General features: G+C 39.7%; 1 protein-coding gene and 1 long non-coding RNA gene across 4 annotated transcripts; both read left to right on the top strand.

Annotated features, from left to right (window-relative positions):
- The first annotated feature begins 3983 nt into the window (after positions 1-3983).
- Positions 3984-11852, top strand: LOC143131675 (uncharacterized). 3 transcript variants are annotated; one of them, XM_076291293.1, is made up of 5 exons: positions 3984-4124; positions 4684-5022; positions 10331-10531; positions 11017-11072; positions 11230-11852. In XM_076291293.1, exons 1-5 carry the CDS (start codon positions 4082-4084, stop codon positions 11353-11355), a joined length of 765 nt encoding a protein of 254 aa, XP_076147408.1. In that variant the 5' UTR covers positions 3984-4081; the 3' UTR covers positions 11356-11852. The 3 variants fall into 3 exon arrangements, with proteins under 3 accessions (XP_076147408.1, XP_076147409.1, XP_076147410.1); XM_076291294.1 differs by lacking the exons at positions 3984-4124; positions 4684-5022 and adding exons at positions 8593-8920; positions 9402-9740; XM_076291295.1 differs by lacking the exons at positions 3984-4124; positions 4684-5022 and adding exons at positions 8593-8920; positions 9402-9740 and having other exon boundaries at positions 10361-10531.
- On the top strand, positions 5292-6222 carry LOC143131674 (uncharacterized). The gene is made up of 4 exons (XR_012988165.1): positions 5292-5380; positions 5581-5729; positions 5837-5880; positions 5966-6222. It is a non-coding gene; the product is annotated as an uncharacterized LOC143131674 (long non-coding RNA).
- Positions 11853-15745: the final 3893 nt, after the last annotated feature.

The following is a 15745-nucleotide window of genomic DNA, read 5'->3' on the forward strand; positions in this document are numbered from 1 at the left end:
CATTCAGATCAGATCTCATCGGGGTAGCAGCTGCAACTCATCACTCTCTTGCCTGACGGTTCAGTCCTGACATTGTTTGGATTGTATCATCACTGCAATACGGTGAATAAAGGATCAACAGTCTTCAGCATTTCTCGTCTTGGTGTTCTCCTTCGGGTCTTTGACATCAGAGTGCTAGTTGGATTGGAGGTTTCGGGAAGTGGATAATTTCCACGACATTATCCACATATCAAACGATTAAATCCACATTTGTTTTGGGGAAGCAGTCGCACTATATCCCACTTTTGCTACATCCTACAACAGGGCTATAGATTAAAAGCTGTGAATTGCCCCACTTCATTATGAGTTGTTTTCATTGATAATAATAGCGTAGCCTATCGTTTCAGTAATCTCCCAGTAATCCCATGTTTAAATAAATATATATCTGAGTCGTGATCAGTTTGATGGGAATGTACTTTGTAGCATGTGACTTTCTACACACATTGAAAACATTGCAATCCTGTTATTGATATTTTAGGCAGCGCGAGATGGTTATAGCGCAACTTGACTAGGCGGTGTCTGTGTTGGCCAACTCGATAGCGCAGTTGTTGGACAGCGCGCGATGGTCTCTGGTTAGCTCAACTTGACTAGGCGGTGTCTGTGTTGGCCAACTCGATAGCGCAGTTGTTGGACAGCGCGCGATGGTCTCTGGTTAGCTCAACTTGACTAGGCGGTGTCTGTGTTGGCCAACTCGATAGCGCAGTTGTTGGACAGCGCGCGATGGTCTCTGGTTATGTTAGCGCAGATTGAATAGGTGGTGTCGGCCAACTCGATAGCGCAGTTGTAACATTGGACAGCGCGCGATGGTCTTAGGTTAGCGCAGCTGGACTCAATAGCGCGAAGTGCAACTGAATGGGTGGTGTCTGTGTTGGCCAGGCTTTTGATTTGTTTGGCTCGCCATATAACCGAGCCCCGACCAGTGGGCCGCGGCTGAAGTGCCCTTGAGCAAGGCACCTAACCCCTCACTGCTCCCCGAGCGCCGCCGTTGTAGCAGGCAGCTCACTGTGCCAGGATTAGTGTGTGCTTCACCTCACTGTGTGTTCACTGTGTGCTGTTTGTGTTTCACTAATTCACCGATTGGGTTAAATGCAGAGACCAAATTTCCCTCACGGGATCAAAAAAGCATATATACTTAGCCAGGCATTGGGTCCACTCACTTTGCCTTTCCCCCCCTATCCCCCTATTTTCTCACTCTATTTTGGACTCTTTTTTTTCTCCCTCCCTTTTTCTTGGAGTCTGGGGTCAAAAAAAAAGTGCTGTTCTGTTATTAACACAAACTGGAGGGATTCTAGTGTCAAGAAATCCAACCTCATTCCTACTCAGTCTCACTGACACAGTCAGACACTGGAAGGGGGACAGAGCTTGAGAATTCTTATTTCTCACCACTGTTGGGATGAGAGGCAGAGCGAAAGGGAGGAGGGGGAAAAAGACAACGACAGCAGGAAGACATGACGATTGACATAATGATGGAAACATTAGATGAAACGAGAGGCTTATAGAAGAAACATGAAAGAGGAAGCTGCTGTGAAAAGACAAAAATGGATATAGAAACCGCGACGATCACTTCATGTCAGCTTGAAATAAAACACTGATAAAACATCGACTGTACTCACCATCGTCACTCACCAATTGGAGTTGGACTGAATGTTTTACATTTTGTATTAAAAAATAACTGCATGTTCTACATAGCAGTACATAATGTAACCACTGTATGGAACTCCTGATAAAGCACAACTCTTGCATGCTCTCCCCTTTGCTCAATGATTCAAACTCATTTTTTTGTTTATATATGCATTTACATTTTTACAAGTTTCTTTCTATAGCCACACTCACCATCATTCTCTGCAAGGTCACAAACTAACTGAAAGAAGTCTGCAACGACGGACAAAGTATTTTTTGGTGACGGTGAGTCCTAAATATACATCTGTATAATAATACACTTCTGTCATTGTAGATACATGTAGATGTATGATACATATTATGCATCACTTGTGCAGTACATCTATTTTTACAATTTGTGTCAGTGCAGTGCATGTGTGTGTGTGTGTGTGTGTGTGTGTGTGTGTATGCGCCTGACAGTTTGTGTGTGTGTCTGTACAATGACAGTGTGTGCATGTGTGTGTGTTTGTGTGTGTGCTTCTATTCCTTGGGCAATGAAACCAAGTTTCACGTGACCCAGTGTTTCAGTGTCCCAGAAGTCATCAATCAACTGGAAAAAGAAAAGTACAAACCAAACCTATATGACCACGCTGGTCTAGAACTAGCGGCGGTCATTATGTTTGTGGTTTTTGGTTATGGTTATGGAATTTAGCAGATGCTTCTGTGTCAGAACAAGGGTGACATACAAGGGCGATTTTGTAAGGCATGCAGCATCGAACAACAGCATACAGTAGGCACAAGTGCATAGGCACCTGTAGCACACAGGACCGTTTGAATGCATCTCTTCCTCTCTTCCACAGACATCAGTAGAGTCAGCATTAAAGTTTGCTTTGGAGGGTAAGAGCTCTAGTCTGTGTTACCCCCCTGGGTGGTCACACAGTAGCACTCATTAAGCTTGTTGAGCAGATGGGACCCCCCCACCCCACCCCACCAACATCACCACCACTACCAGAAATACCTCTACCACCGCTCACTGTCATTGCAAAAATATGGACAGATTAAGGGCAAAGGCCAGCGTTATTCTCCCCAATTACCCACTAACTCCCACCCCTCCACTCCTCCAACCCCCACCACTCCCAAACCCCCCCTTTTCCAAAAGCACGCTGAGACACTGTGGCCTTCAAGGTGTTAATTATGATGAGAGAGAGAGAGAGAGAGAGAGAGAGAGAGGATAACAAAGGGAGAGGAAGAGGGGAGGATGTTCATAGTCGCCTACACTGAGCCAATTTAGAGTGCAGAGGACTGGGGAAAAAGTCAAAGAAAATGTTGGGGAGGTATAGAGGTGATGGTGAGTAGGGTGGGGTGGGGGGTGGGGTTGAGGGGAGATGATGCTGCTGATGACTAGTGTGTGAGTGTGTGTGTGTGTGTGTGTGTGTGTGTGTGTGTGTGTGTGTGTGTGTGTGTAAGTATAAGAAGTGTAATTTAACTATCATGCCCCTATATATTCTCATGCACTTTGTGCATACAAAAATGTGCTACATAAATAAAAGTGACTTGACTTGACTTGACTATTGTTCTATTTCAAGTTTGTTCATTGGCAGACAGAGACAGCACATATGCACACACACATACACACTTAAACAAACCCAGAGAACACAATCCTACAAGAGTATTACCCACCTGCTTATTCAGTCATTTGGGTATATCGGTAAAAGTATAATGTTTTGTGCTTTGGGAAAAAAATGTGTCTGCTAATAAATTTAAATAAATATAAACAAACGTCACTTACTGTGCAATCGCTGACTGTACCTTTAATCAGTGGGAGTTGAAGCAGAGACATTCTGAAGAATATTTGGTTAAAGACAGCAAGAAGGACACATGTGCACTGCCTTCAAATTTCAGCAAAACGGAGATAAAGTATCTTAGAAGGTATAATTTTGTAAAAAATATATGATTTGGACATGCCTCTATACCTCACTGCAACTGAATGCTGTCTTAGAAGACCTCAGAATGATTTCATACTCACAGTCAAAAAAGGTGCTGAAGTCTGGCTTTGCGGTGGCTGTTATTTCATATTATTATCATCTTAATTCATGCAATGAAGGGTTTTAGAAGGGTTTGACATCAGTCAGTGTTCAATATTGTTTTGAGGACAACACTGCAGTATGTAATGTTCATTAGAAATGTAGAAAAGTAATCAAAACGTAATTAAATGTAATGAGTTACATTACTTTGATAAAGTAAAACTACTATTAAAATTAACCTTTCTAACACTGGTTATTTGTGTGATATGGCTTCCTAATGTCTATATTGACAGAGCAAAGTGAAGGGGTGTGAGCTACTCTCATACTTCCTCATGAAGGCCATCACAGTTTGCAAAATATAGCATAAAAAGCGAAGCTTGTCTCAGTAATTATTTTCAGCTCAGCGGTTCCAGAGCAAGATGGATGTGCTGTTTGTGGTGGCAGCCCTTGTCTTGACACTGGGTAAGTACATGAGATTCTATATGTGGCATTCTGTACGTGGCTGATAGACTGAAGGTATATGACACGATGAAACAGAAGTCTTTTAAATATCATATATCAGGCATCATTCACAGTAACAAAGCTTTGCGGGAAGACATATTTTAAAGTTGTTTGAAAATACATTAAATATTTTTATGGGCAATCAAAATAGTTAAATTATCACAGAATATGATGTGGCTGTTTTATTTGCCGTGGGTGCACCCTCTTTAGCAGAATATATATTACTGTAAGATAAAACAGACCTGCTCATATCTCTTCACATGAGCACCTGTTGATGTGTATATTATTGCCAATAAATATGTTCACCTGCACTTCTGCCAAGGCGCAGCAGTTATTACAAACACACACTACTGATCTAGGGAGCATGCTAATAACTTCCTCTCCTGTACTGTACATTCCTTTGAGTAAAAACAGCCTTAAATGAGTTAAATAAGAAGATGTGAATATTGGGTACAGCTCTGTTTGTGCAGAAATGTGTTTAGTACTCGAGAAGAATCTGTGTGTTTGTGTCTGTTTCCAGGAATGGCAGAGGCTGCTACTCCATTGGAGGTCTTTACACATGAGCCTGGGAGTAACATCCACCTGAAGTGTTTGACTAATAAATCGGATGAATGGAATGACCTAACGTGGAATAGGGCAAGTGAAAAGGGGGTTGAAAATATAGGACATGCAGCAGCAGAAGGAACAGGAAAGTACAAGATTAATGGTAGCAATGAACATTTCAAGCTACATAGAACAATAGACACTTTCAGCTTAAACATTACAAATGTTCAGCCATCAGATTCAGGGACATACTGCTGTGTGAGGAGCCTACAGACAGGAACAAACATCCTAAATGTGGCTGTACTGGTGGTGAAAGGTGAGTGTGACGGAAATTACCTGGAAAATGAGCTAATTTTACATTTAAAATAGTGAAAATGACACCTGAAAAGAAAAATTAGATGATGATTTTAGTCTGCATCTGTTCTTACAGGGATGCTACATCGGACACGTAACTAAAATGTTCTATTTGTGGAACGTACTCTGCAACAATAAGCTTCCACTGTAATCAATGGAACTGACCTCACCAAATGCGTTAGCAATGCCAGCAGTGTCTGTCTGTGTGTGTGTGTGTGTGTGTGTGTGTGTGTGTGTGTGTCTGTTAGGAGCACAATATTACAATAATTTGGTAATCCCTATTTATTTACAGAAAACAACCTGTCCACTTCACCCACCAGGTACTACAACCACTATGATACTATGTGATATGCACAGATCAGAGTCTTCTGGGTCTGTGTGAGATATGGAAAAGCAAAGCAAATTTATTTTCCATGAGATATTAATCAAATAAAAAGTTTATATATGTACAGAAAAGGTTTGCGTAATTTCTAGAAAAACCTCTTGTCAACATTTTCACTCCTTCCTTTTACCTTTCCAGTTTTCCTCACCTTTCCGGGAGCTCAGAGAAACCTCAGCCGAAGGATTGTGAGGATCTGGTCACTGTGGTCCTGAGTCTGGGCCGAGCTCTGCTCCTGTGTGTGGCTGTGATTGCAGTCCTGGCCTACATTACCCATATGAGAGGAACTGGTAGGAAAAGCAGTAATAGCTGCACTCATGTTATACTAGTGAACTGAAATGCAATTAAGGCAGACAAAGCATTTAAGTTGATATTTACACCAGTGTGTTTCCTATAGAAAAACTCCAGCGAGGTGTGACTCTGGTGCAGAATGACGGTCAGGTACAGAAACAGTGCATGAATCTTGGGATAGTGACAGATAAAGTTCTGTATATAAAGCACAGTATTCATGTCTTTTTTTCCACAGGAGGAGGACACAGGCATTTAACAAAAACTGTCTGACATGGGAATCAATAAACAAGAAGAGTCCAACATACGCAGTGCAACTAAACCGCTTTTGGGCATCAACCAGACACCTTGTTAGATTTGCACCTATAAGCATTTTTAATGAATCAACAGTTTTGATGTAAAATTATTCCAATATGCTGGACATTTAACTTTTCTCCTTTTGTCTGGCTATAAAATGTGTTCATGCATATAAAGTAGGAATGGAAAATAGATATGAATGTGTAAGAAGAACATCTATGATATGTGTAATAACTGGAAGAAAATATCTGTAAACTTTATGAGACTTCTCTATGGTTTACGTAAATAAAATGAAAACAACTTGTTTACAACATGTAAAGCACAGACCATTCTTTTCACACCAGAAAAGAATATAGCTCTCGGCGCGGTTCGCTTTGAAGTCCGCGGCACGGTTCGCATTATCTGTGCATTGTGAACACAAATCGCCCAGAGTTCTCTTTCACATTTTGCAAAGTGTAATTGGCTGGTCTGTTGACTGACAGTTCAAGAGGATCTTTGCAATAACTTTAGATCCAAATTCATTCTGAAAATATATTATAATTTGTATTTCAGAAAAAAAATGAAACAAAATCACCACACCAATTATGGGTTATGATAATTATGGTATTTCAGCCTGATAATAAATGATGATAAAAAATACACAACTAACCCAGAGCAACTTACGGAGCCCCTAAGGGGACATGAGCAAAAAAAAATCTAAAGTTTAGTTTCATGTGCTCACCTGAAAGTTTCATGTGCTCACCTGAAACTTTCATGTGCGCACGTGAAACTTTCATGTGCGCACGTGAAACTTTCATGTGCGCACGTGAAACTTTCATGTGCGCACATGAAAGTTTCACATGAGCACATGAAAGTTTCGTGTGCGCACGCAAAACCTTTTCACGTGAAACTTTCATGTGCGTACATGAAAGTTTCACGTGAGCACATGAAACTTTCACGTGCGCACATGAAAGTTTCATGTGAGCACATGAAAGTTTCACGTGAGCACATGAAACTAAACTAAACTTTTGCTCATGTCCCGTTAGGGGCTCCGTAGCAACTAGCCTACAAAGCCCATAATCGAAAGCAGGTCTGAGACCCGCAGAGAAGGTAGGCTAGCTTATAGTGTGAACATGAAGAAAACTCAGGCCCCATCAGAGCTGTGCACCAGAAAGAGATCTGAGTCCTCTTTCAAATTAACTTACAATATGAATACAAAATGAATGAGACCCTTTTGTTTTGGTCCTCTTTCTGGTCCCCTTTTTGTGGACTGAGTTTGGTTCTTAAAGGACTCTTATGTGAAAACACCCTCAGACCCCTAACGCGAACCGAACTGAGACCACCTCGGGATGTAGTCTCAGCATGGTTCACTTGGAAGTCCGCGGCACGGTTTGCATTATCTGGGCATTGTGAACAACTATGGCCCTGGGTTCTCTTTCACATTTTGCATTGTAAGCTAGCCTATTTTGTCCTACTTCACTTGCCATTGCCAAAAGAGAAGGCATGTTGTTTATTATTTTTTTTTAAAATAAAACAAAAGCTCCGCTCTAGAATCTTTGTTTCTAACATTAACTTTAGGCTGAATATATTTTCGTCCTATTGGTAGCCTAACTGACCATGTAGAAATGAGTGAATTTAGGATTAAATTGCTCACCATTTTTCATGATCTGCTACAGTAGGCTATTATCTCTCTGTCGAATTCTTCTTGCATGTGGACAATATAGGCTAGGGCCTACGAGAGACAGCAGTTAAGAGCTGCTGTTCACTTATCATTTTGGAAGTGAGCTAAAGTTTGACATAGCAACAGTAACCAGGTGGGGAGGGCCTACCACTGAATTAGACAGTGTGATTGGCTGGCGTGTTGACTGACAGTTCAAGAGGATATTTGCAATAACTTCAGATCAGAATTCTGAGACCCTCTGAGATCTGAGTCCTCTTTCAAATTAGCCACTTTCTACACTTTCCACTTTCTAGCTCCCCTTTAGTGGATTGAGTTTGCTTCTTTTAAAAGATACTATATGTGAAAACATCCTAAAAGTCCCATTGAAAGCTCCCAGTCATTGTGAGATAATGCCCAACCAACATAATGACTAACAATGTGGACTGTAGGCTAATAGTGGGCAGCAGTATGGAGGCACCACCGCCCACTCCTGCTACTGTAGCTTCACTAGCAGAGTAAACTATTAACAATGACATATACTGAGATTGAATTACCAATAAGTGTAACTTTACGTATACCTAATATAAATGGAAATGCTGTCATTAAATACTGATATCTGAGCAAGTTAGTGAGGGTATTCCTAAAAAATATATAAAAATAGCCTATGATTTTCATAGCTTTCATCTTAGCTATTATAAAAGTCAAAGTAAAACATCCAGCAATGTTACAGAGTCTTCATACACATCTTAAAATATATAAAAAACCTAAACAACAGCAACACAAAGTTGGAGCACAGAGAAAGGCCCTTTTCCAGAAAATCACGCGTGTGTGCGTATGTGTGTGTGTGTGTGTGTGTGTGTGTGTGTGTGTGTGTGTGAATGGGGAATACATTTTTTTTTTACATTTCCTGACAAAGGGGAAAGGGAACTTGTCAGCCATGTGTCTCTTCCTAATTATACAAACCAGCCAAACCTCCAAATGTGATCCGCAGATTTAAGAAGCTAAGAATGTGTTCATGAGAAACACTCAACCACTCTTTCTGTTATTGTTATTTGTGTGATATGGCTTCCTAATGTCTATATTAAGAGAGCAAAGTGAAGGGGTGTGAGCTACTCTCATACTTCCTCATGAAGGCCATCACAGTTTGCAAAATATGGCATAAAAGGCGAAGCTTGTCTCAGTAATTATGTTCAGCTCGGAGGTTCCAGAGCAAGATGGATGTGCTGTTTGTGGTGGCAGCCCTTGTCTTGACACTGGGTAAGTACTCTTAAGAATTAAAATCTACATGTGGAATTCTATGAACATGTGACTGACAGAAAGAAGATATTTGAACAAGATGAAATAGAGGTCATTTTATATTATGTAATGGGCATCATGGGCAAGATATATGAAAATATATAATTACTTTTTATGGGCATTCAACATAGTTCAATTATCACAGAATATGAGGTGGCTGTTTTATTGTGGTCTTATCCTCGTTAGCAGAGTAAATATTTAGATAAAACAGACCTGCTCATGTCTCTATGCCAGAACTTGTTGATGTGTGTATTATTATCGTTAATACACGATAAATCGATAAATACATTCACCTGTGCCGCTGCCTCGGTGCAGCAGTTATTACACACGAACAATACTGATCTAGGGAGCATGCTAATAACTTCCTCTCCTGTGGTGTACATTCCTTTGAGTAAAAACGAGTGTGTACAAGAAGAATCTGTGTGTTTGTGTCTGTTTCCAGGAATGGCAGAGGCTGCTACTCCATTGGAGGTCTTTACACATGAGCCTGGGAGTAACATCCACCTGAAGTGTTTGACTAATAAATCGGATGAATGGTATGACCTAACGTGGAATAGGGCAAGTGAAAAGGGGGTTGAAAATATAGGACATGCAGCAGCAGAAGGAACAGGAAAGTACAAGATTAATGGTAGCAATGAACATTTCAAGCTACATAGAACAATAGACACTTTCAGCTTAAACATTACAAATGTTCAGCCATCAGATTCAGGGACATACTGCTGTGTGAGGAGCCTATCGACAGGAACAAACATCACAAATGTGGCTGTACTGGTGGTGAAAGGTGAGTGTGACGGAAATATTGTGCTGGGTACTCTATTAATGTTGGTCTTAGACATCAACATAATTAATGTTTGAGTCTATCATATAACTAGAACTAATGTTGAAAATCACTAGCTAGCTCCATGTTCTAAGCTATAACAGTTGGTTAAGGTTAACTTTATAGAGACAGTTCACAGTTCTAGTTTCATCAATTGTTTTATCAATTGTTTCTGATTTTCGTTTTTGTTCCATGAACTGGTTCAAACCCTTGGCTGGGAATAAATTATCTTATAAGAGTGACGTTGTATGCTTGATACATTTTGCCATACTCCTCCCAAACTTCCATTTAAACACCATTTTGTGCCAAGGAAAAGCAACACAGCTCACTTAGAGTGAAAGTCCATTTTGTGTTTACTGTAGCCTAAAAGACATATTCATCTTAAATATGTAAATATGTATGATAAGTTGCCCTATCTCTGCCTTCAAATTACTCTCTGCAAAAATAGAATTTCATCAGCACAAGTGTGTGTGTGTGTGTGTGTGTGTGAGTGTGTGTGTGTGTGTGTGTGTGTCAGAAGTGCAATACACTAACTGGGTCATCTCTACATACAGAAAACACTTCACCCATTGTTTCCACATCAGGAGTTCCAACCACGAATGATTCCCAAATTAAGAAAAACTCTACATGTCCTGGGTGCCCAGAAGATCTGAAACTTCTCAAGGCTCTCGGCGGCTCTCTGGGCCTGTGTGTCGCTCTGATTGTGTTTCTGGGATGTCTGAGCTACAAGAGACGAGTGTGCAAGCACTGCAGAGGTAGTCACTGAAATCAAAATGATAAAGCAAAATCTCAACATATTGATCAATCAACACCACTTCTTTAAAGGTATCGTAAGCGTTTCTGGCTGATGTCACGTTTGTTGATACCAAACACCAAACCAAACACCAGTCTGCTGGCTCACTCCTCCCGTCCCCAAACTCCCCTTCCACAAAACTCCTATGCTCATGTTTTGGTTATTGGCTGGTTTTGTTATTGTTCGGGGGACAGACTTGCTCTACTTTTTTCTGTTAACAGAGGCAGGCCGGTATCGCCAGATCTATTTTTTCAGTGCGTACTCACAGAATGCAAAACGTGAGGTGACAAAGCTGTTGTGATTGTCAATGTGACAAAATGTTTTAAAGGGTTAGAAATCACTTAGAAACGCTTACGGTACTTTATGAAATGTACAAATCCATACACGTCTATACATTATAAGTTTATCTTATACGTTTTTATTCTCTCTCTTCTTCATTTTTCACAGAGAAAGCTTGTCAGGTGCAACAAGACACAAATCTGTCAACTCAAAATGCCTGCCAGGTACTGAGTAATTCATTTTATTAGAAAGGCATTAAAAAACACTTTTATGTAAATGGCTGCAATTTTCATCATGGTGCATTTTAGACATAACAGCATAACATATTGTAGTGTTTTGTGTGAGGTTTTACATCATATTTCTATGGTCTTTGCCCCATAGGATGATGAGACTCTGAACTATGCTCCTTTACACTTTGCTAAGAGAGGTGAACAGCAGAAGAGAAAGAAGGAGAACACAACTCAGCCACAAGAGGAAACTCTTTACGCTGGAGTGAAATACTCTTAGTCAAAATACAAACACCGTTGGCAAAATTCACAGCCAGATGTACTCAGTGAAGTTCCCCTGTTTCCCTCCCAACGTGGTTCTTCACATTTCCTCACACGGCATGATCTCTCTGTCTGGCTGATGGTTATATTCAGAGCAGAAATAATATTTGAGATCTGTTAAAGTGTTAAAGGGAATACTGTAAAATAATGTCTCTGTCCTGCATGTGAGATCTGTGTGAGACTGCACCTGTGTATGGTCATATGAAATTACAGCCTACTATTCACAGCTCATTCAGCTCATTATTTTTCCCATCTGAATGTGCTCCACAATTTAGTAAAAACCTGCATATGTATGTAATAGCTTGAATACTTTATTGCAATTATATTGTGGCGTGCAGGGCCGCTGCAGGCTATTTGGGTGCCCTTTGGGTGAAATTTGTTATTGGGGCCCCCTCAAACATCTGATGCATGATGTAAATGTTTTCTAAATAATAAAACATATTATAAGTTATTGTATCTCTATCTCTCTCTCTCTGTTTGTTTATAGACTCATGAGTTTAAAATAAAAAAAATCATAGCACACATCTAAGCTTCCTTGGAATCAGAATGCCCCTCCCTGAATTATCTTATAGATGTCAAATATTTGGGTTACACTTTACTTGACAGTATTGACAAAAGAATGACATGACACTGTCATGAACTTGTCATGAACAAGTCATACACGTTTATGACATAACACTTCTGTTATTAAGCGACATTCAGTTTTTGTCAACAAGTTAGGGTTAGGATTAGGGTTAGGTTTAGGGTTAGGGTTAGATGTTAAGATTAGGGTTAGGGTTCATGCGTCACTCTTATGTTGATACAGTGTTACCATTTTTTGTAACATACTAAGACAGGGAGACACATGCACACACACACATACACAAAAAGATGCACCAAAATAGGACATACGACTAGTAAATAACTTTAAGTAACATTTTTCTGAGAAACGATTAGTCCAGCAACAGTATGTCCATTAAACATTAAGATGTATTTCACTTCAAAAAACACTTCCCTCCTACATTTCTGCTGTCAAATCACACACATTCACTGAAATGTCCCCAGTGACAAATCCTGCACAAGATAACAATTTCAGCGATAAGTCAGTGCAGCACAGCATATGTGGTTCGATGCAGTTTTTAGCCTTTTGCCTATTTCCCGTTTTTCTGACACAGATAAATGAACTTCCTCATGATTTTGCACACAAAAAGGCATGACAGCCAAGAACTCGTCTACTCATTAGCAAACATGTTCTCCCATCTGGTACACTAATCTTTCCCCCTTCTGCTATTAGAGAAGTCGGTACCCCTTTATTTGACGGGTTAGTAGTGCATAACACTAAATAACACTTTACATTAATTCTTCATAATGCATTCAATACTGCTTTATAAAGCATGAATCCACATTCATACAAAGAGTCACATTGGTCACATTGCTATGCAATAAGTCCAAATAAATAGTCCACTTATTGTTATAAATGTGTTATGCACTCACCCTGCAAGTAAAGTGTTACAAAAAATCCAGTATGTGCATTGAATACCATTCATATTTAAAGGGATATTCTACCATTTGGGGAATTACGCTCATATTCCACCTCCCCTTAAGTTAAACAATTGATTTTTACCTTTCTTCAGTTCATCCAGTCGTTCTGTGAGTCTGGCGATTACACTTTTAGCTCCAGCCTAGCATAGATCATTGAATCGGATTAGACCATTAGCATCTCGCCTGCTAAGATTTCCAGTAATTTTCCTATTTAAAATTTGTGAAACGTGCTGATTTTCTGTCTGGTGTAATAATCTGCTGCAGCTCAAACTTGTTGCTAGAAGTTACAGCCTACGGAACTATTTTCAGGTGCTGCGTGATACAGTATCATTGTGCTTCTGCGCCCATGGTACGCCCATGGTACGTTCGCAATGTCAGCCTAGAAAATCACCACGTTTAATTTTCGGTTCGTCTTATTACACTTTCTTACGGAGCCCTCCGGGTGACATGGGGTAAAAAAACATGGGTTAAAAAAAAAAAAAAAAAAGTAATGGGGAAAAAAAACATGAAGAAGAAAAAAAAAACGATGCACTTTTGCGGGATATCATTGCGGGATCTCGCAAAGTTTTGCGAGATCTCGCAAAAAGTTTTGCGAGATCTCGCAAAACTTTTGCGAGACCCCGCAAAAGTTTTGCGGGATCTCGCAAAACTTTTTTTCTACTTTTGGAACTTGCTGGGCTTCCTACTTGACCCCAATAGGCCCACAAACCACTACCGCCAGATGGCAATCATATCATGATACTATGATTGCTATATCACTGTTGCGTTTTGTGGGTTTTCTGGACACATTTACATAGGCCTATGACACGGGAGGGAGAGGGAGACACCTGCGTGCAGACACGCACACACAGTCCAGGCGCGTAGCAAGCGTGGGGGATGTGGGTGTTATAACGTACACAGTTTTGCTGGAACACGAATCTATCCCCCACACTTTTTGTCAGATTAAATTGAAAGTAAAATATGGAAATAAACGCTCCCGTAAAGAGTTGGAACCATATCTATAACGCACACACAGAGACACAAATAGGTCTGTTGATTTGATTGAACGGTCATCCAGCCAATCACATCAAGTTAGGTGAAGAACCAGAGCCGCTCTGATCAAATTCAAAGTGTACGTCTTTCAAGGCTATGCTGCTGCTTAGGTCTGCATTGTAACGTCTGCAGTGAGCAGATTTCAGATAGAATTGAAATGATAATTGTTACCGCATTATGCTAATTTAGTAAACCAAAATTCACTGTCTGACTGACAGTTTTTGTCACAATGCAGGGAGTCAAAGTGAAAGCGGGGTGCGTGCACCAAGGCACCTGTTTCTGCAGGAAAACCTTTGGCTACTGTTCTCAGAGCATTATGCTTTCTCTGCCTATGATCTGCAGCTTTTCTCAAACTATGGGCCTCCTCAACAATTAACCTACTACTGCTCCACGTAGCCGCGAAATTAAGTTATGGCCGGTGCTTCACACGTCTGCTCATTTGCAGCATACTTATTCATTTGGTGTCATCAACTATATAGACATAGCCCAGTCAGCACACATACAGTACGTCTCCAAGACGCTTGGAAAGGAACAGCTTAATTACATCGCGTTCCATTTAGAACGTCTTATTTGATCTGATCTTACAAACGGCGGCGTCAAGACACATTTGAGTTCTACATCGGAGATAGAAAGCTTATGATCGCTCATGCGATGTGTGCGTCCCTGCAGCAAGTGAAACTGGAGGTAACGTGGGCTAGAAGCAACAATAGTTTAAACAACAATGTGGCTTCCTGTAACTATCAATGGAAAAAGGCATAGAAACTGCTAATCATAATCTTTAAATTGACATTAATTAAGCTGGCTATATGCAACACAATTTATATATATTCCCTTTGCATATCTTTGGGTAGACTTCAAACGTTTTTGAATTTGAGCTTACAGTTCTGTGTCCTTTACATTTATTGGTAACACTCCATAATAAGGTGCCATAATAAATAGCAAACTAGTAATTACCTAACCCTTTGTTAATTGTTACTAACATATCTATTTGGTACAAGTTAATAGTTTTTTCATCATTAATTAAATATTAGTTGTTTGCATAAAAACTGTATGTTAATGCTTTAGCAAATCTATTAACTAATATTGCATTAATATGTGTTAATAGTTAACTAAATGTATTTTTGGCACTAATTAACAGTTATATTTTACATCATTTAAATGTTTAATGTTTATTTAAAAACTATATGTTAATAGAAAAGTTAATGACATATTATTATTTAACTAATTGTTATTAAACTGTGCTTCCGCCTATCCCATAAGACCCTTACAATAGATAGATAGATAGATACTTTATTGATCCCCAAGGGGAAATTCAAGAAAAAAACATGGAGCTACCTTGACATGTTGCCACTGTTGTCAGCGCCGGAACCGCTTGCAATAAAGTTGGCTAAGCTTAATTAATATATTAGTGGTATATAGCTATAAGCGTGGGGTCCCTTATAATAAAGTTGGTTAAGCTTAATTAATATATTAGTAATATATTACTATCAGTATGGGGGACCCTTATAATAAAGTTGGTTAAGCTTTATTAATATATTAGTAGTATATAGCTATCAGTGTGGAGCCCCTTATAATAAAGTTCGTTAAGCTTAATTCATATATTAGTAATATATAACTATCAGTATGGGGGACCCTTATAATAAAGTTGGTTAAGCTTTATTAATATATTAGTAATATATAACTATAGTCAGATGGTGAAGGGACTGAGACCAAAACTGGCTTATCACATTTATTCTTTTAGGAAAAGTTAAAACAAAACAACAAGTAGTTGAATGGGCTATATTACATGCATCATT

The sequence above is a fragment of the Alosa pseudoharengus genome, unplaced genomic scaffold, assembly GCF_046254945.1.
Source record: "Alosa pseudoharengus isolate Yale_2024_CS ecotype anadromous, Long Island Sound unplaced genomic scaffold, YU_APseudo_1.1 YU_APseudo_1.1_scf_18, whole genome shotgun sequence".
Classification (NCBI taxonomy): Eukaryota; Metazoa; Chordata; class Actinopteri; order Clupeiformes; family Clupeidae; genus Alosa; species Alosa pseudoharengus.